The sequence below is a fragment of the Ictalurus furcatus genome, chromosome 24, assembly GCF_023375685.1.
Source record: "Ictalurus furcatus strain D&B chromosome 24, Billie_1.0, whole genome shotgun sequence".
Taxonomy (NCBI): Eukaryota; Metazoa; Chordata; class Actinopteri; order Siluriformes; family Ictaluridae; genus Ictalurus; species Ictalurus furcatus.
The window spans coordinates 7,665,279-7,687,217 of NC_071278.1; the positions used below are offsets into that span (position 1 = coordinate 7,665,279).

The 21,939-nt window shown below is 40.1% G+C and overlaps 2 protein-coding genes across 3 annotated transcripts; one reads left to right on the forward strand and one right to left on the reverse strand.

Moving 5' to 3' along the window:
* Positions 1-104: 104 nt before the first annotated feature.
* On the reverse strand, positions 105-15,337 carry mgrn1b (mahogunin, ring finger 1b). Of its 2 annotated transcripts, XM_053612417.1 has the most exons (17): positions 14,062-15,337; positions 11,909-12,027; positions 11,707-11,795; positions 10,080-10,226; positions 9,303-9,420; positions 6,623-6,689; positions 6,497-6,540; positions 5,861-5,908; positions 5,652-5,720; positions 5,004-5,163; positions 4,784-4,893; positions 4,406-4,620; positions 4,147-4,258; positions 4,022-4,067; positions 2,521-2,607; positions 2,218-2,263; positions 105-2,046 (listed from the first exon to the last, which is right to left on the reverse strand). In XM_053612417.1, the coding sequence occupies exons 1-16, from the start codon at positions 14,147-14,149 to the stop codon at positions 2,223-2,225; spliced, it is 1,560 nt and encodes a 519-aa protein (XP_053468392.1). In that variant the 5' UTR covers positions 14,150-15,337; the 3' UTR covers positions 105-2,046; positions 2,218-2,222. The 2 variants fall into 2 exon arrangements, with proteins under 2 accessions (XP_053468392.1, XP_053468391.1); XM_053612416.1 differs by lacking the exon at positions 2,218-2,263.
* A 246-nt stretch (positions 15,338-15,583) lies between these two features.
* On the forward strand, positions 15,584-19,713 carry ubald1b (UBA-like domain containing 1b). Its single transcript, XM_053612422.1, has 3 exons — positions 15,584-15,796; positions 16,150-16,203; positions 18,063-19,713. The coding sequence occupies exons 1-3, from the start codon at positions 15,689-15,691 to the stop codon at positions 18,324-18,326; spliced, it is 426 nt and encodes a 141-aa protein (XP_053468397.1). The 5' UTR covers positions 15,584-15,688; the 3' UTR covers positions 18,327-19,713.
* The last annotated feature ends 2,226 nt before the right edge of the window (positions 19,714-21,939 follow it).

Here is a 21,939-nt window from a genome sequence, read left to right on the forward strand (position 1 = left end):
TTTTAAAAAAAAAAACCCGTTTGCTTTGTTATAGTGGTCAACGTTGTCCTGGATTTCTCAGGAGGATTCAGTCCTAGCTTTCGTGCATTAAAATGGCCATGAAGTAGAGTTAATGAAGAATTAATTTTTATTGGTCAATTTACATGCACTTTTACACTGCACACACTTGAACACAACATAACGTTAATGTTGAGCTTCAGAACCACAGCTGTCTCGATGTTAACATCCTGGATACCAGGCTGATAAGATTACGAGGGGATACAAAAAGGCACAGTGGATCATCAGGCTGAAATGGCACATTATCAGAGGGAGATAAGTAAGCGTTTTTCCACAGATAAAGACTGTTAAATAAGTCGTCTTTATTTACACACCATGCAGAGCTTCGTCTGATCTTTACATAAAGCCACTTATCAATATTGCATATGCACGTTAATAATCCGTTTACAGAGAAAACAGCAAGGTGTTAATTAGAAATCTATTCAGATCACACTCAACAGCCTTCACATGTGCGCACACACACACACACACACACACACACACACACACACACACACACAAATAAATCAAACAAGTATCAATTAATAAAACCATCTAATATTGTGGCCGTTTAATTAATCATAAAACACTGGTTTAACCCTTTTTCGAAATACTCACTTAGTATAATAGAAATGATACTAAGCCTAGAGTGTTTCAGCGCGTGGTCATATGAGGAAAGTTGAAAGAACATACACGTCTCTAGCCTCGAAAGGTGGTCTTGAAATCACGAGGACCGAACAGCTCAAAGCACTAAGTAGCCAGACTTGTTTTTAAAGGCACATAGACCTCTATGCATAATGCTGCATTTACAAAGCATTTGCATGGCACTGCATATCGTGGTGCGCCGGACTGGAGGAGATGGAACGAATACGTGTTATGAGGCAAATGATTAAATGATTTGAGTCGCTGAGTTATCTCTTCTGACATAAGGATTGAGATATCCTATTATACAGTATATAACATCTGTATGGAGTGTTCACAATGTCTTGTTGACCACGTAGCGGATTAACTGCATTTCTCCTTCACAAGATACATGAACGGAATGACTCGCTCTCTCTCTCTCTATACTCTCTCGTGCTTGCACGCTCTCGCTCTCTCTCCCTTACACACACACACACACACACACACACACACACACACACACACACACACACACACACACATAGTGTAATCAGTTCTACAGAATACATGTAGGAGAAAGTGCAAATACAAATAATATAGATATATTTGGTCATAAAACTGATAAGAATGCAAGTCTTTACACTACATACATACACACACATATCTTAAACAAGGTCCCAGTTCTGGAGATTCCCTCCATCGCTCAGTAAAATGGAAAAACAAAACAAGAGCTCACTCTAAAAAAATTAGACGTGCTATAAAACGTGCCTTTGTATCAAATTCACCGAGTTACAGATCTGTATTATACATATCTCTATATTATAATCAACACTGCTTTTATTAGTCTTCAGAAGGTTTTGGAACAACACTGGATATTAAGTTGTGCTTTAAACATGAACCGTATCAGGTTAGTGTTGCTTCTGTAGTAATACTCCTAATATTTGAATATATATATATTTTTCCCATTAATGACTCAAAAGCTTAGTTAAGACCATCAATAATTAATCCTAATTTCCTCTTATTTCCCAACTTCCAGTTTGCTATGCTGGATTTGACATTTCCAAATAAATAAAATGCACTAAAGAATATTCAGGTGAAAAAAAAGGAGACGAGTGAAATACACAAACAGTTGTACTATTTAAGTGACTAGACACTGGATTGTAAGAGAAATTGCTGTTGATGGCTATGTGAATAGGGCTGCAGAAGTCACCATTAAGGGAGGTTCTGGGCAGGGTCTCTAGATGAAGCCTCAGGGAGATCAGGGAGATCAAGGTGAATCAAGGTCCGGTTATTCATCTTCCATGTGCAAAGTGCTCATGGGACAGAGCAGCGGCTGGCTAGAGCAGCTTGTGCTCCGAGTAATCAAACTCTCCATGGAGCCCGACAAACCTGCAAGGAAAAAGAGCACCGAACCCAATCAGTATCTAGATCAGCAATCAAACACAGAGCAGACAACACGGTCTAACTGCAGGAAGTCTGATGTTGATCAAGACCATGATTTTGCTTGTACAAGGCTCAGAGAAGAACATGAAGACAGAGGAGACAGAAAGGCCTACATACCAGAGTTACTCTTCCATACCAATAGAGCAGGAATCAGGACCTAGAGCTGCCCAGTGCAAGGCCCGGGGGGTGAAGGAGAACACAAGCAAACAAAAGTAGGAAATAGAGAAAAGAGAATACAGCGCACAGGTTAGATTGCATAGCTGACCAAAAAAGCAAGTTAAAGTGATCTGGAGGTGGCTGCTAGAAAAACACGCAAGGGGAACAAACAGATATTACACACTGCCGACCAAGCACGTAACAAGAAGAGAGCATCTGATGGAAATTTCCCCTTGTGTATGCTGGATTAGAAACACCACTCACCTGGTGGGTCGCTCTCGGCTTTGGTCAGGCTGCTGCACTCACTGATGCAGTCAGGTATAATTTCTCCCTCAGAATTCACCCTGTCCTCTGCACACACCCAAACACAAGTCACAAGTCATACAACGTACTGCAGTGACACACCAATTACAAAGACCAAACACACAACCTGTATGGTGTTTTGTTTTTTTAATTCACTGGTCATTCGATATCTAACTTTTCTCTTTAATACCTCTGTGGACCTGCACGCTCATCAGCATAAGGGTGGTCACTTTTAGACTTTTTGTTCCACCAACTTCCCATTCATACGCATGTAAATGCTGGAGACCGGAAACACAACTTCTACGCATGAGATTTCGCGTTTCGCAGCCTTCCACGTTTGGTGAACTCTGACCTGCGAATTCGACCAATAGATAGATCGGCACCTTATGCCATGACCTCTTCAGAAAATCCAAGATGGAGGAAGCACCGATTATAGCAGTGTCACTAAAACCATCCTGTTTTATACAGCACAGCTTTAAAAGATTAGATTTTGAATATGATTGTCAGCCATATTCACGGCAGTCTCCGAAGAAATTTCGCATGCTGAAAGTCTAGTGCCCCTTTAGCCGGATAAATTCAATGAAGAGACCAGGCACAACACAATGTCCAAAAGTGTTTTTCCCCCCTCTTATACAAATTAAATTATTTGCCATAACCATGCCCATATTACAACAAGCCCATTCATATAAACCTGTGATTTACCCTGAGAGCCTGCGCTCCCATCAGAGCTGTGCTGTTACAGACAATTATGTAAAAAATTTCTCTATTTAACTTTGACTTGATTTTTTAAACCCAAAATGTTTTTTGTAAACGTATTTGTTTATGGTTATGAATACATCATATAAATATGAACAAAATTATGTACGTTAAAAAAGACATGTGCAAATTTGAATTGGATGTATGCACTGAATGCACACTGATGAATGCATGTTAAATAAAAATTGCTAAGTATAAAGTTATCACTTTGTTTAAAGTTATTCATTTTTTCCATTTAGTACTGCCCTTCAGAAGCTAAATAAGATATTTAAACGTTTCCCAGAAGACTAAATAATAATTTACACCAATCCATGTGTTCAAATGTTTTGTGTAATCTTGTAGACTATATGTAAACATCGGTTATGTGGAATAACTTATTCAGGGCAGGACTAAATTTAAAAAAACAACATGCAATTGTTGTGATCCCTCTTATTATTACAATTTTATTAATATTAACAATATGTACAATATTAACAATTTGCAGATTCTGCACGGCGTATATAAACGCATGACCTCAACTGTAAGGTGATGACTGTTCTTTAAAACATGACCTGCTTTATGTCCCTTTACATTTGTTGTGGAACTGGATCGCACTCATTCTTTTTTTTCCTTTCTATGTATAATCCAAAATTATCAACCCGATATCAACACTAGAGATCAGATCTTTAGATTTGACTTTTTAGCGGATGTTTTTCTTGGCACTAACCGTCTTCTGGAGACAGAGAGTCAGGCGCATCCTCTGCACCAGTGCCCTAGGAGTGAAAGGGAGAGAAAAACGTAAGCATGCGAGAGACACAGAGGAAACAGGACTGACTGGACCCAGAAGCTGACCTCAGTCGGAGCTGGACTGCTGGACAGCAGGGTGTGGGCCTGTGCGTCAGACATCTCGGACAGCTTCTCCTCGTCCTCCTCCTGGATTGGTGACGAAGGTGAGCGTAGTGTGCTATGGGAGAGGTCAGAGAACAGCTCAACCAAGACTTCCACACGTCCCTGATTCCAACTTTAACATGCTTATATACTGCATGACAAAGTTCTTCAAGTCATTAGGAGCAAGGTTTTGGGGCTGTTTTCACATGTGGCAGGTCTGTACCTGTCAGGTGACTTGCTGACTTTGCCCTTTTGAAGGCTGCTTTCTCCAGAGTGTTCAGGAGAGCTCAGCTGCCTGCTGTCCCCACTCAGGCTGCCCGAGAAGTTGATCTCATCGTACAGAGGTGCTGATGGCACAGCAGGGGACGTGGCAGTGAGGCCATTGAGAGCCTCCAACAGGGAAATGGGCTCAAAGCCGGGAGGAACCGAGTCAGTGCTCTGAGGATAAGATTAAAATAATGATAATAATAATAATAAAATCTACATTATCTTGATCCAGGTTCACACTGATAGGCTGCTCAAGCTAGCATCATCTGCAGAAATGCTATTACTTTTGTAGTATTATACACTGAAGTTAAATGCAACGTGGTAAGAGACGTACCGAGTGCTCATCATGGTCCATGCTCTGAGCCAATACAGGGCTGAAAGAGATGGGAGAAAGCGCTCCAGGCTTCTTCCTCACTGCTCTGATCTGCAGCAGGGCACGAAAAGCTACACACACACAGTTTCCCAAACTGTATTTAACCACTATTGGACAATTTTTTAATCCAAATACTTAAGCACGAGTACAACAGAAGTAAACAGCCTATGCTAGTACATACGTAGTCTGCAGATGGGGCAGTTGTTGGCCTGGTAGCGTAGTGTATCTGCACATGAGTTACAAAGACACAGGTGTCTACAGGGCAGGATGAGCGTGTCCCGCAGGTCTGACAGACACACCACGCACTCGTTACTGTTGTCACTGTTCTCATCATCAGACGGCTGAAAGAAGGGAATTAAACAGAAACTTCAGTACTCAAATCAGAGTCCGGTTTGTTTTCAGCACAATAACACTAATTTTTGACCGTGTTTGTACCCATCGATCTCCAGGTGATCCATAACGACAACATAACATGAACATGGCTGTGTAAAGGAGAACACATTTTACTGCCTGGTTCTCAATAGAACATTAAAAACAAAACAAAACAAAACTAATCTAAAATATGAAAACATCGTACTATGAGGATATTGCTACGCATTGGGACTGAGCGAGACACATCTCTCGGGTGTCAGCCACACATCCTGGTAGCAAAAACACGGTGGAGATGTCTAGTGATTTTTAATAGCAAGTATAACAGTTTAACAGCAAGAATGATCATAAGCGATTTTGTTTTCTTTTGTTAGAGTGCTAATTCGATTCGCCAGTATTTTAATAACAATTAACAAACAGTATATTATGCAGCCCTACTAAGCATGCTGATTATGTTCACCTTTGTCTCCTGGTTGTTCTTATTTTCAATGCCGTAGATCTCCTGGAGCAGGTAACTAACCCGATCCACCTGTAAACAACCAGCAATAACATCAACATCAAGCAACAAATCGAACTTTGGTACCAATATTTATCTCACATAAAGAATAATCCTTTCAGTCTTCTTCTTCAAAAATAAATAAATAAATAAATAAATAAATAAATACTCACGATTTGTTTCTGTTTTAGAGGCTTCACTGAGAAGCTGCCATCAACATGCTGCAAAGTGGTGGACAAGGAAAGAGATACGTTTCCAACAGCTCAAAACACTGTTACTCCACATACTGGTAAACGTACAATTAAAAAGTAAAAATCTTATTTAATGCTTTAATATTTACCAAGTACTTTCATTTAATATTACATAATAAATTTTACAATGCATATATATTTTTTAACCAATGTAAAATTATAAACATTATAATCAACAATCGGTATACACATTCTGAATGTAGAGTCAGATTCATAAATATTTCAACCTAAACAAAGTTATTGTTATTTTTTTGGTATCTACCACAGTATATTGGTGTTGAAATCAAATGATGGATATGAGCCCAAAGTGCAGATGTTCAGCTTTGAGTATTTACAGTCATGTGGAAAAAGAAAGCATACCTCACTTCAAGTCGCTTCAATTAAATAGCTTCAAATTAAAGCAGAAAGTCTTTTGAACTTTTTCATGCGTTCACTGTGTTCAACACTGTGTTCGTCAGCTTAAATAATCATTTTATCAACGTTTATATACCCGACTGCGCACGTTTTGCTCTTTAAAAAAGCTTGACTGTCTCAAACCTCAGTTTAGCTTGGACTTACCCTCTCAAATGCAGCTAACAGCACATGTGCATGTCCCAAACAATCTGGAAAGAGAACACCTCCTTTAGCGACTTGCATGCGTGTCATTTCTAACGCAGCACCGAGAATAGTCACTTGACCACATACCGTCTCCTTCATCCACTACTGCCTGGATGACCATGGGAAAAACACCTCTGTCCAGGTCAAAGTTTAGCTGGAATGACACAGTGCAAGATCGACCATATTATTAAAATTCCAGTAATGTTTAAACCTCTCTATAAAATGTACTTAAGGTGCTCCATCTGGCTCATTATTATATATGGCATGTCGTAAGAGGAGACACTAAAAATGACTTTCCATCCTTCAGTTAAGGAATTGAACCTAGAAACTACTTTTTTTACTTTATATAAAAGACAAGTTTTGTAAATAAGCAAAACAGACTGAGCAACAGCTGCACGATAAAACAACTGTGTACAATTACTAAACAACTGTGTACAATTACTTATTATCGTGCACAATTATTATTCATACTAACATAAATATTGGAAGAATTATTTCACTGGTACCAATTTGTTGTTTATTGTTTACACAGTTAATTTATGCACTGGGTATGGATGCGAGTGCTCCTGAAAAATGGACTTCTTGTGTGTTCAGGTATATTAGGTTCATAAAACAGATTCTAGTTTATTCTTATTAGGGCAGTCAAAATTATCTCCTGAACACACACATTTTAAAATCCTGGGCTATTGTTACTGTACTCAGGTCATTAAGCACCTGTCCTGTTTTTTTGGGGGTGGGTTTTGTGGTTACCATACGATGGAAATCAAAACTTCCACCAAAAAGGGGAGCGTTTATACGGTTGTTTTCATTTCTAAACATTCACAGACAATTCGAAGGACGAGGGTGTCATAGTCATCAGACTTTGACTCCGGGAATTTAAGCATCACAGAAGTATGATGTCTTTAACCTACCATTTCTAAAACAAACCATCGGTGTGAAAACCACTACAGCGAGTCGAGGTGCACTAAAGAGTACAGTGGCACTGACGGGTCATCATTTAACAACCAGAAGTACCTCAGTATGACCATGCGTTACGCAGACAGCTCAGGAACAAATGTTATATTAATGCACTGTCTAAACATCGTTAAACACTTTTGAGCCAAAATACGAAAAGTCATGACCTAAATAAGGGTCTAGCCTGAATGGCAGACAGCACCTTATAATAATACTAAGGTCACGAAGTGACATCCTGAGTAGTTGCAGATGAGTATTACAGCAGTGTTTTATTTTTTATTTTTCTTATTTATTGAACTAATGAACATTATAAGTAGGGGTGTAATGATGCATCATGATTCGAAAAACGTGACGATGTGCGTTCTGTAAATCAGCATTCTGTTAATTACACATCTAATGTGATTGCACTGGTTGAGCACCAGGGGTCCCGATCTGCGCAACCTACAGAGTTGAAATACAAGGCACGGTGGTCACATGATCATGCTCTTTCATGGGGATTGCAGAATGCGGCCATAATCCCCTTTGGAGCCCTATTTCCATTTAAAATTACGCTGCAATGGAGCTCATCAAGTTTCAATCCATCATCATCGCCGGGTCAGAGACTTTGTTTATTAATCACATTTTTGGGAGGATTTATACATGTATTTATTTATTGAGATATGGTGAACCTGTAGTGCATTTTGTTTACACTATTAAACCTCTGTACATAGCAATTTTTGATTATTTCATTTTATACAGACATCATTTTGCATTGTTTATGATTCAAAAACTGAAAAAAAGGTGTCTTTCCAGTCATCACTTCTCTTCATTAAAAATTTTGTTCAAAATATTCTGAGAATTGAATCGTGAAGCCAGTACCGTGAACAGAATCGATTCGTAACCGGACTGTATCGTTACACCCCTAATTATTAGCAGATTACGTCAGCGCCAACTGCAGAACAATGGTGTGCCAGTGTAGTTATAGATTATCTACCACTGATAATACCTTTCTGAAGCACTGAAAATGTGCATTTGGACACTTTACAGGTTCGACACTAGCATTTGTATTTATTTTTATCTCCATGTTGAGATCTATGATGAGGAAGATACAAATCCTCCTGGAGAAATTGCAATGTGATGAAATGTGTGATTAAGTGTGCCGTTAATTACAGAAAGCTTGATTAATTACGATTTTATCAAATCAAATGAATCAATTACCTGCCCTAAGTGTTAAACACGGTAAAAGGTATTATTAACATGAAACACTTAGGAATATACCTGAAGTGTTATCTTTGCGCTGACGTGGACACGAGACGGGACTGTAGCTATGAGGCCATGCACTTTGTAGCCAAATGTTATTTACAGTAATGTTTCTGTAACAGGTGGGGGCGTGCTTTAGGGTTTATGCATCTGCACTGTTTGAGGTAGTAGACGGGTAATGACTAACCTGACACACTTAAGCCCTGCTGTCCCATGTACATGCATGTGATCTATCTCTAAGCTGTGGGATGATATGTCTGTCTACAAATATAATATTTATATATATATAAAATTATTTCATCTTGCTTGTCATTTATATTTTTCTGTCCAGAAATCTATATTTATTCAATACATTTTAATTTGTTTATATATAGGCATTCAATGCCTTTTTTATTTTATTGTTTTCTAGTAAACCATTTATATATTTATAGTCCACCTTTATAGTAACCAGTCATAAACGTTAATCCACTTGAATGCAAATGCTCCCGTGGATCACCCTTCCTTGCCAATCTTTCAATTTTACATTTTAAAACATAATGATTCTTCCGTTTGTCTGAGTGGCATCATCACTTACGTCTTCCTCCTTCCATTCAGAAAAACTGATCTTGAAGGAGGGTAAGGAGAACTGCTGGCTCACTCCTCGCTTGTAGTGCACCGTTTCAGACCCCATAGCAGGACTCTTGGGATTATAACTTAACAGGAGAGAGGGGAAAATATAATTGGACAGAAGGCTAGATTTAGAAAACAAACAAACATAAACTGGAATGAATATCAAGATCACATACATGCTTCTCGGTGACCACGCTATAAAAAACTGAGGATAATTACAGGAGCTTTGCAAAGCCAAGTGACTAATTTACTGAAAATCTGGAGGAAATGTTGCAGAAATGAGAACCTAAGTAGTGAATTAATCAAAGGCTTCAGAAACGTACAACGCAGTCTTCCCTCCCACTACAGACTTTGCTGTGTATCTCCATGGAAACATGCTGTTGCTAAGGGCTAAAAATGACTCTCAGATGCACACATGACTTACAGCTATGATTCATTTTGAGCCTGGAGCAAAAACGCATTTCTTTGCAACAGCAAAAATGTTTTTTTTCCAACACGATAAACTGTTACAGATCCGTTCGGATCAACCGCAGAGTTGTACGGTAAATCTGACGAGGCTGACTGGAATCAAGTATTCCTGGAATACTATATAATAATATATGGAATAATAACTGGAATCAGTTATTCCGCTGTATGTACATAATTAGTGATTTGTCCATATATCACGGTCTGACAAGAAAACAAGTCCAGCAAAGGTCACGCATGAAAATGTGTGCAAAAAAGGGGTTGATAATACACTTACATCGCCATTCCGTTGGAGAATTCCTCAAACGCCTGGCAGTAAATAGTGATCGCTACACGGGCATCTGAGTCAAAGGTGAACTCCACGCCGTATAAAGACTTGGGTTTCGCTCCTTCCTCAGTAGGTGAATCACCTTCATCTTTATATCTACACACATCACACAATTAAACATCACTCTGTGCAACCATCACACTGACGGAATATTATATATATATATATATATATATACACACACACACACACACACACATACATACACACACACAGTGAGGGAAAAAAGTATTTGATTTGATAGTATTTGATATTTGTTTTGGGTCATTGTCATGCTGGAATACCCATCCACGACCCATTTTCAATACCCTGGCTGAGGGAAGGAGGTTCTCACCCAAGATTTAACGGTACATGGCCCCGTCCATCGTCCCTTTGATGCGGTGAAGTTGTCCTGTCCCCTTAGCAGAAAAACACCCCCAAAGCATAATGTTTCCACCTCCATTTTTGACGGTGGGGATGGCGTTCTTGGGGTCCTAGGCAGCATTCCTCCTCCTCCAAACACGGCGAGTTGAGTTGATGCCAAAGAGCTCCATTTTGGTCTCATCTGACCACAACACTTTCACCCAGTTGTCCTCTGAATCATTCAGATGTTCATTGGCAAACTTCAGACAGGCATGTATATGTGCTTTCTTGAGCAGGGGGACCTTGCGGGCGCTGCAGGATTTCAGTCCTTCATGGCGTAGTGTGTTACCAATTGTTTTCTTGGTGACTATGGTCCCAGCTGCCTTGAGATCATTGACAAGATCCTCCCGTGTAGTTCTGGGCTGATTCCTCAATGTTCTCATGATCATTGCAACTCCACGAGGTGAGATCTTGCATGGAGCCCCAGGCCAAGGGAGACAGACAGTTCTTTTGTGTTTCTTCCATTTGCACATAATCACACCAACTGTTGTCACCTTCTCACCAAGCTGCTTGGCAATGGTCTTGTAGCCCATTCCAGACTTGTGTAGGTCTACAGTCGTGTCCCTGACATCCGTGGAGAGCTCTTTGGTCTTGGCCATGGTGGAGAGTTTGGAATCTGATTGATTGATTGCTTCTGTGGACAGGTGTCTTTTATACAGGTAACAAGCTGAGATTAGGAGCACTCCCTTTAAGAGTGTGCTCCTAATCTCAGCTCGTTACCTGTATAAAAGACACCTGAGAGCCAGAAATCTTTCTGATTGAGAGGGGGTCAAATACTTATTTCCCTCATTAAAATGCAAATCAATTTATAACATTTTTGACATGCGTTTTTCTGGATTTTCTTGTTGTTATTCTGTCTCTCACTGTTCAAATAAACCTACCATTAAAATTATAGACTGATCATTTCTTTGTCAGTGGGCAAATGTACAAAATCTGCAGGGGATCAAATACTTATTTACCTCACTGTATGTATGTATGTATGTATGTATATATATGTATGTATATTATATATATATATATATATATATATATATATATATATATAAAAATTGTTATTAAATGATACAGGTCAAATGGCTCGTGTACCTGTATTATATGAAACTAATATTCTAGCACCCCGAATGAGACATCGGATAGTCATCTATCATATAAATATTTAAAAGAAATTCTACACCTGACAAGTCGTAACGAGTCCTTCCTTATGTTGACAAGGCTTCTCAAAGTCTTCACAGGCTCGTGCGGTGCCGGGGTCACATAAGGAAACTAGACGGTGATGTTAACAGGGACAGTCATGACTCATAAATGACACTGGGGAAAATATGACAGCATATGACAGCATCTTTAACGCTTTACGAGGGTGCTTTGTCCTTCTGTACCTGCACTGGACGGTTGCCTAGGAAATTGAGATCCATGTTCTCACCGAACAGGTAACCTTCAGGGTGAGGGGTGTCAAACTTCTCACCTCCCATGAAGAAGTGACTTGCAAAGTAATTCCCTTTGGGGTGGGGGGGGGGGGTGGAAGAACCAAGCTGTTAGCACAAAACCACAATTTAAGCTATTATCTTACACAATGCATCATGTAATACACAGAGTGGATAGAAAATGTCTGTTAAAATCTCAGGTTTTTGTGATAAAATATAACCAAATTAAATTATGTCAGATCTTTTTCCACCTTTGATGTGAAACAGCAACCAACAAGTGAAAAAGTACAACAGAAACAGTTTAAGTGCAAAAAAAAAAAGAATGTCTGCACACTCTTGAATAATGGTTCATGTAGTCTACTCAGAATGAACGAAATCACATTGACTCATGTTCAAAAGTAATTCTCATACAGCCGTCATCAATGAAATGATTCTGATTAACACCAAATAAAAACCAGCTGTTTCTGTAGGATTTTCATCTTGGTTTCATCCGACTGCTGAACCCAAACAGCTTACAAAGCATGTAGAGAGTCTCACTGTTGAAAGGTATCGATCAGGAGGTGGGTAGAAAAGAATTTGCAAAACATTAGATGTGCCATAGAACACCATGAAGGCCATCATCAACAACTGGAGAAAATGGAACACCGCAGTGACATCACCACGAACAGGACCCCCCTCCAAAATTTATAAAAAGAGCAAGACAAAATCTTACCAGGGAGGCTGCCAAGAGACCTACTGCAACATTAAAGGAGCTGCAGGAATATCTGACAAGTACTGATTACTCTCTGAATGTGACAACAATCTCTCATACTCTTCAAAGGTCTGGGTTATGCGGTAGGGGTGGTTAGACAGAAGCCCTTTCTCACAAAATCTAAATCCTATTGCAAACCCATGGAATGATTTGTAGATGGATGTGCACTGTGCTGATCCTCTCACAATTGCAGTCCGTACAGGACGTTGCAGAGTATTTTTAAATCAAATATACTTGATTTTGCTGCTGCTTTTTTCAAAATATGTGATGCAATTTGCAGAGATTTTTCTGGGGGTTTTTGTTTGTTTGCGAAAAACTACTTGAATTGCCAACATCACAACTGCACTGAATAGTTTCGCACTGTCTTTTTCCGTGATGTTTGTTGGTAAACGAGACCTTTTAGCTGGACTCTTGTTCGATGCACGTGAATCTTAGAGGGCTTCGACTGAACGCGCGTCACATTTGATGTTTGATGATGTCACATGATGCGTCTCGGCCCAAATCTGCTGAAAAACCTGCTGTAATTTTGAAAAACTGCAAGCTCCTCAGAGTATCGCAGAGTTTCCTTGGTTTTGCGTTCATTTCTGCGATCGGGAAATCGTGAAATCCTGTACGGACTGCAATTTGACAGATATGTTTGACAATTTGACATTTTTTTAAATGGAAGAGTTTAATAAAACGACCAAATCAGGATGTGCTCAGTCCAAAAACACTGAATGCTGTATTACAACAAAGTGTGCTTTAACACAGTATTAGTTAAGGGGTGGGCAGATGTGTGCAACCAGGGAATTAATAGAAGTTGTTGTTGTTTTTTTTTATTATTTCTTCAAAAACATCTCTATTTGTTTTCACTTTAATTTTGTTGGTTGCCAGGTCACATTAAAAGGTGGGAAATGATCAGACGATGATTTATCTTGGATTTGAACATTTTAACAGGGGTGTGTAGACTTTTTAATATCCACTGAAGTCCATTACAATGTTTACAATCTCTATAAAGTGTTAAGTGACGTTATAGTTTTGAAATGCAGAATAAGAGGAGGTAGTTATCACTGTCGATAACAGTCAATAGAGGCGTGAAAGAGACAGAACACAGTTGTCCAGCTAAACTCTAAAATAACAGCCCCCCTCCAAAAAACTAATCCAGCTCTAGCCTGATGGCTTTAGTACTTTAATACTTGGCTACCTGTGAACTTATTAAGAAGCATCGACATCAACAACAACAACAACAATATATATATATATGATCCAGTCAAACCGACTTGTAGGGTTGGGGTATCCAGTAAATAGTAAACATGTATAGTAGAGAACGGATATTAAACCTGATACACACCTTAAATGCCTCGGAAAAGAAACTTACCCGATTTTGGAGGAAATCTATAAGCAGAATTCGCCTGGATATCAATATCCTCCACACCGGCGATCCTCCGGCCGAGCACCGAGCCCATGATTCAGCAACGACGCGTGCACGACTGAACTGGTTAGCAGGCTACCGACAGCTTCTTCAGGGTTTCCCCCGAGCAATCGCTTCCCTTGAGTTCGCTCAAATAATCATGTAATGTTAAAAAAAACACGCTGGGTAGATTAACAGACTTTATCTCCCTAATCTACAGGCGCTGACCGACCGTTCGACTCGTCCAGCGGTCGAGGGAAAACACACAGCTGTCCCGCTAAACTCTAAAATAACCCCCTCAAAGCTAATCCAGCTCTAGCCTTATGGCTTTAGTACTTTAATACTTGGCTACCTGTGAAATTATTACGAAGCATCGACATCAACAAAAAAAATATGATCCAGTCAAACCGACTTGTAGTTTTCGGTATAACTTTGTTTATGATAAAATTCCCACACTACACAACAACAAACGAGGAAATGGGAGCTGGTTACAAACAAGAATCTGATTGGCTGTGCCATCATGACGAGCAGATTGTTCGTCCAATCAGATTGCTCCGTGTTCACCCCTGCGTCTGACAGCTTCTTCTGAGTCTGACGTGTTTAACTCAGAGCACGTTGCTTGTTGCTTTGACTTCGGACATGTTTGATTGAATACACACGACAGAGTGGAACTTCTCCTCCAATCTTCCAGTAAATGATTGTAAAGATACAGTGAAGATTGTAGTGTTCTTATAAATGATGCACATTATAAGACTGGGAATGTTCCTCATAATTAATATTAGTTTAGGATTAGTGCAATGCGCTACTTTAGCCTCTGGTCCATCAGAGGGCGCTGTGGACACCCGACCTACAAACCTAAACACTTTGCATCCGCCTGTAGGGAGGCGTTGCCAGATCCGTTATTTTCCTTCGTGTTGCTTTTCAACTGACTTTTTTCCGATGGTTAAGGTTGAGAGATTTGCATACACAATATTAATTATAAACATAGATTAAAAGCGGTTACTCCTTGCCTCATACACACCTCTTGACCCTGTTCTCAACCATAGCTCTGTAAATTAGTCTACTCATTCTTATAGCTTTATTTATGACAATACACTCGTTCTCCTCCACCTCCTACTACTACTGGTACTAGTAGGAGAAGTAGTAATAATAATACTAATAATATTCTCCTCCTTCTCCTCATACTACTACTACTATTACTACTACTACTACTACTAATAATAATAATAATAATATTAATAATAATAATAATATTCTCCTCCTCCTGCTACATTAGTACTACTGCTACTAATATTTTATTACTACTACTAATAATAAGAAGAAGCAGAAGAAAACGACGAACAAGAAGAATTCTTTTAGGACCTTGGTTAAAGAACAGATTAGGAGAACTGTCCGTTTTTAAACCTGTCAGTCCTTTGTATTGTTTTATTGGTCACTAGACTGGGTTTTTTCTTCTGTTTTCTTTTAACTCACAGTGAGACGATTATTTGTGGAGAATACCTGGCAACCCTGCAGAGGAGCATGACTGAGTACGTCGAGTTTAAAGGAGTGTAGGGAGGAACGGTGCAATACAGAAATAAAATAGTTTTGTAGCATGGACGAATTAAAACACCAGGTTATGATAAACCAGTTTGTTTTGATAGCTGGATGTGCATCAGACCAGGCAAAGCAGCTTCTCCAAGCCGCACACTGGCAGTTTGAGGTATGTTATGTGAGCAGTTTGTTTACTAATTCTACACTAATACACCAGTGCTGGGAATGTCTTAGAGCCCGTAGTCACCACATTCTTCCACCAGATCTCTGCGACTGATTCTCTAGCTTATATCTCGAACAAGTTTTTGTAGACTTTGGATGCTTAGAAATATATGTGTGAGCTTTATTTCCCTGTGTTATAGCTTAGAATATTGATATTTTCTAAACGGGAAAAACCCCCAAATCAAAACAAGTAAAATTGGTCACTTGTGGATGTGTTCACGCTGACCGGAAACCAAACATGTACATATTATTCTCATTTTACTACATCAATTTCTAAATCTTTTCTCTGTTGTCTTCTAGACTGCCCTTAGCTCCTTTTTTCAGGAAGCAAATATTCCCTACAGCCATCAAATGGTGAGTTTATGAAAAAAGACATTGTAGACGGTTCTGGTTTTGTTTTGGTGACTTCCGCCATGTTGTGAGAAACCATGAGTCAAACATAAACACTGTTACATGGTAGAGGCTTGTTCTCCTGTAGCACTGTAGTTTGGCTTTTTAGGCGATTTTTATTAGTTATCATTTAAAAAAAACAGTTTTTTTTTGTAAACACGTCTCAGTCATTGTGATTGTGTGTGTGTGTGTGTGTGTGTGTGTGTGTGAGTGAGAGAGAGAGAGGAGGAGGGTGACTCCAGGAAAATGAGAGAATATGTTGCTTCTCATTGTTCTCTTCACCAGTTTAACAAAACAAAACAATTATAAAGGCAGAATACTTCAGTGTACTCTATCCCAAATACTACCTGATGGATTGTCCCTCATATATTCATTTAAAGCCCAGGAAGTATGTTTATCTGTTACATAAACAATATAGAAAAATAGATCCGTGTACCTGACCAGCGTGTAATGTCCACTGTATATAAAACATCTTTCTTAAATTCTTCAGTTTTATGCCGACTTCCTGTTCACCACGCTTATCTCAGAAACAGTGGAGTCATATTCGGGGTTGATTTGTCTGATTGGCGTGTGTGTGTGTGTGTGTGTCCCCTCCGCCAAATACGTTGTGAGAATATTTGGGGAACAGATCCTGTGTACTGTGGCTCAGAACAAAGCTGTGATAAATCAGTTTGGGGTTTTCCCTGCCATGACCCAGCATGGGAAACGAGCAGAGCAGAGCAGAAGCTTTCTGAAATCTGCTGAAAGAATGATCCGCGTGACTCAGGAGCGGAAGGCAGAGAGAAGTCTGTTGCGGTCTCAAATAGCATGGTGTTTGCCTGCTAGAGAGGCCCTCTTTCAAAGTCAGGGTGTTGGTTAAAGTGGTCTTCCATATGCCATTATCCACAATGTAATTAACACATTTGGTCTTTCTGCTTATCGTTTTTAATTGTTTTATTACTCTATTCAAATTTGTGGATGTGTATACTTCATACATTACACTTGTTTTTCCTCATCATAGGCTCTTTATTGTCTTGCACTTTGCCCTGTGGTTCTCTGTGTGTTAGCTTGTCCCTCTTTGCAAACCAGATTGTTTAGCGTCTTCCATTTAATGCATATAAATCACCTTTTTTCTGTCTTACAGAGAGTCTGAAAAGCCAAACAGCCGTAACATACTTCTAAACTATTAAAAATCTTTAAAGTAGATATTTATCATCATAGCAGGCATATACATGTAGTATATGTGTACATATTGGGCCTCATTTATCAAGCTGTATACACACAGATTTATGCGTACACCATTCATATGAGTGTTTACATAAGTAATTTGGTCTTCATGAAAATGCTGTAAATTCTGAAAAACGTTTATATTCTACTCGTACTCCTGGGTGGGTGTAAATTTACGTGTAAGAAGACTAACTAATGTAATCCTTAACCTGATTTCTCGACTTCAAATCGTATCATTTGAATCGATTACTGCACTCTTATATCTGGAATATACTGTTGAGCTTAAGTTAAGACAAATGAAACTAATCGTTTCAATTATAACAAAAGAAATGCTGCCGTGTAAACAGAGCTCCCAGCTGTTTGTGTACTTGAACTTTTATGGGCATCACTACATGCAAATGATCTCTGTCAGGAACACGCTTTGCACTTGACAGTTGATCAACACACACGCGAGGTTAAAAAAACAACAGTGTTTCTGAAACTTTTGTCAATCCAAGTGAAAATGTTTGGCTTAGATAAATGCCAAAGGTAAATGAGGCCCAGTATTTGTTCATACAAGACAATATGTGTCAATTGTAATTCCATGTCTAATTCCATGTCTCATCTAATTCCACCAGATGTGCACACCTACCAACACCCCAGCAACGCCCCCCAACTTCCCAGATGCTCTGGCCATGTTCTCCCATCTCCGAGCCTCAGAGAGTATCGGTGCCAGTCCCATTGCCTCTATGGCTACCTCACCTCCTCCCTACATTAACTGGGCTGTTGGACCCTCACCGCCCTCCAGCCAGCAGGGGCTCTGGGCAGCTTCTCAGCTTCCTTCTCACACCGCTGTTAGCCAGCAGGCAACCACTGAGCAGCCCATGGAGGCAGAGAGATGAGAACAAGCTCCTCTTGGCCCTTAGACAATGCAGGATGAGGAACGACGCCATACAGAGAAGCATACGTAAAGTGGATAAAGCACTGAAAGACTGAGAAACATGAGTAATGAAGACTGAGCACGTGTTCTCATTTAAGAGACAGAACAGAAAACGTCGCTGGGTTGTTGTTGTTTTTTTGTTGTTTTTTAATCCAGTGATCTCCTGGATGAAATGTGTACTCAGATATGACCTCAAGGTGCACAAATGTGTATGGGTTTATTAGTTTATCTCTCATCACTCACAGAGGAGCTTAGTCATCAAACAGTCGTCCCCTCCCCCAACCCGGCAGTGTTTGCACTGAAACGTCTATCATTTTAATGTACTTTGGCCTTTATAATTGAAAACAGTGTCTGTCGGTTGGAACGGTGAAATTGGGCTTGATGATGATACACCAGGAAAGAAAACTGTACAAGAATTGCTAAAATGATCAGCAAATTTCAAATATTTTGGTCAATATATGGAGATTGCAATTATTCACTGTTATATATTATATCATTTTAAATAAAAAAAGGTGTTTCTTTTGCACCACAGCAAATACATGCAAATAGCTAATGTAAACCAGTTAGCTAACTTTACCTAACTCTACCTAAGCACACAAACATCACAGCCGGTTATAATTTAGCTTACAGTTCATTCCAACTTGGTGGATGAAGACATTGTGAGAAAAGCTTGCCGTCTCCACTGAGCTAGACCTCACGCCCATATTTCTGAGACAATGAGATGTCTCTGTCTCTGATATTTAGGTGTATCTACAGCCCCAGGGGAACTACTGCTTTGGCTATTTCCGTGATGCTGAGCTCTTTTCTCAGTTCATCATAAGACCATGAGCCATAACAGGTGCAAGGTGTTGTGGAAATTAGACAACACTCGCAGACTCGTCCTCTGAAGGTAAAAAGGTTTATTACAGAAAGATGCTTAATACAGGATAGAATAAAGCAGGATAGAATAATGAGAGCGCTCCAAAGTGCTTGTGCTGAACCACTACTATATATATATGAAACGCAGAGCATGACACACTTCTGTGTACCGATAAGAAGCGGTTTGAGGCAGTTCAAACAGGCTTTGTTTCAGTCAAAAGAATATTTACAATAGATGTGAAATGGATGTCAAAGCTCCGTCATCGTCAGTGTCGCTGGGAGGATCTGATACCCAGTCAGGTTTAGGATACAAGTCAGGTTGGTCATCATAGGCCATCCATCCATCCATCTTCTATAGCGCTTATCCTTTTCAGGGTCATGGGGAACCTGGAGCCTATCCCAGGGACCATCGGGCACAAGGCGGGGTACACCCTGGACAGGGTGCCAATCCTCTTTGCAAATTTATTAAAAGTAAAAAACAAAAAAAGCAAATGTACATAAGTATTCACAGCCTTTGCTCAATACTTTGTTGAAGCACCTTTGGCACCAATTACAGCCTCAAGTCTTTTTGAGTATGAGGCTACAAGCTTGGCACACCTATTTTTGGGCAATTTCTCCTATTCTTCTTTGCAGTACCTCTCAAGCTCCATCAGGTTGGATGGGGAGCGTCAGTGCACAGCCATTTTCAGATCTCTCCAGAGATGTTCAATCGGGTTCAAGTCTGGGCTCTGGCTGGGCCGCTCAAGGACATTCACAGAGTTGTCCTGTAGCCACTCCTTTGTTATCTTGGTTGTGTGCTTAGGGTCGTTGTCCTGTTGGTAGACGAACTTTCACCCCAGTCTGAGGTCCAGAGCGCTCTGGAGCAGGTTTTCATCAAGGATGTCTCTGTACATTGCTGCATTCATCTTTCCCTTGATCCTGACCAGTCTCCCAGTTCCTGCCACTGAAAAACATCCTCACAGCATGATGCTGCCACCACCATGCTTCACTGTAGGGATGGTATTGGCCAGGTGATGAGTGGTGCCTGGTTTCATCCAGACATGATGCAGGCCAAAGAGTTCAATCTTTGTTTCATCAGACCAGAGAATTTTGTTTGTCATGGAGAGTCTTCCAGGTGGGCTGTCATGTGCCTTTAACGGAGTTGTGGCTTCCGTCTGGCCACTCTACTATACAGGCCTGATTGGTGGAGTGCTGCAGAGATGGTTGTTCTTCTGGAAGGTTCTCCTCTCTCAACAGAGACACGCTGGAGCTCTGTCAGAGTGACCATCAGGTTTGCGGTCACCTCCCTGACTACGGCCCTTCTCCCCGCTCAGCTTGGCCGGGCGGCCAGCTCTAGGAAGAGTCCTGCTGGTTCCAGACTTCTTCCATTTATGGATGATGGAGGCACTGTGCTCACTGGGACCTTCAATGCTGCAGAAATGTTTCTGTACCCTTCCCCAGATCTGTGCCTCGATACAATCCTGTCTCTGAGGTCTACAGACAATTCCTTGGACTTCATGGCTTGGTTTGTTCTCTGACATGCATTGTTAACTGTGGGACCTTGTATAGACAGGTGTTTGCCTTTCCAAATCATGTCCAATTAACTGAATTTACCACAGGTGGACTCCAATCAAGTTGTAGAAACATCTCAAGGATGATCAGTGGAAACAGGATGCACCTGAGCTCAATTTTGAGTGTCATGGCAAAGGCTGTGAATACTTATGTACATGTGCTTTTTTGTTTTTTATTTTTAATAAATTTGCAAAGATTTCAAACAAACTTCTTTCACTTGTCATTATGGGGTGTTGTATGTAGAATTTTGAGGAAAATAATGAATTTAATCCATTTTGGAATAAGGCTGTAAGAACATGTGGAAAAAGTGAAGCGCTGTGAATACTTTCTGGATGCACAGTATGCCATCTCTCTGAGTGGTGCTTCTAGAATGGTATAGTTTAGAATGAAAGTTCTGCGATACGAACACATACCTAGGAAAGATAGAATCTGTTTCTTTGTCAGGGGCTTGGGAATCTTCTGGATTGCAGATACTCTGTCAGCTGAGAGTTTCTTTCCCTTTGCAGAAATGTCATGACCCAAAAAATCTTACTTCTTGTTGTACATACTGTAATTTGGAGAGACTGGCTTTGTGACCTTCTTTGGCAAGATGCTGCATCAATTTAATGGTGTCAGTTTCACACGGTGCCCTTGTTTCACACTGTGCCCAGTTGTATATCGTTGGTTGTATATCATTAATGACTCACAATACCCCTAACACAAGCGAGTGAAAGTGTAAGGACGTCTGTCAAATATGAATGCAAACCAAAACTGTCTTTATACTGAAAAAAGCATTAGCTAAATCTACAACTGAAAACCATTCGCTATTTGCTGGAACCTGGCTTAATGTAGTGTAAGAATTTGGCACGTCTGGAGCGCTCTGTTTGACTGCTGCATTAACCGCTTACAAATCTTCTACAAATCACCATTCATCAGGTTGTAGGGGGATTTTTTTGCTTCTCTCACTGGAAATTTTGGAGTGCACACCAGTGAATCTGGGCAGGGAACAATGACCCTGATTTTAGGAGTGAATTAAATACTGTCCTAATTCCCTCAATAGCTTTTGGCTTAAGAGGGTATTGAGATTGTCTGGGCCTAAAGTCAGATTTCGGCGTGATCACAACTGGTGGTGCACTTCTAATCAGGCCTACATCATGTTTCCCTTGGGCCCACAGCCCAAGAGGCAC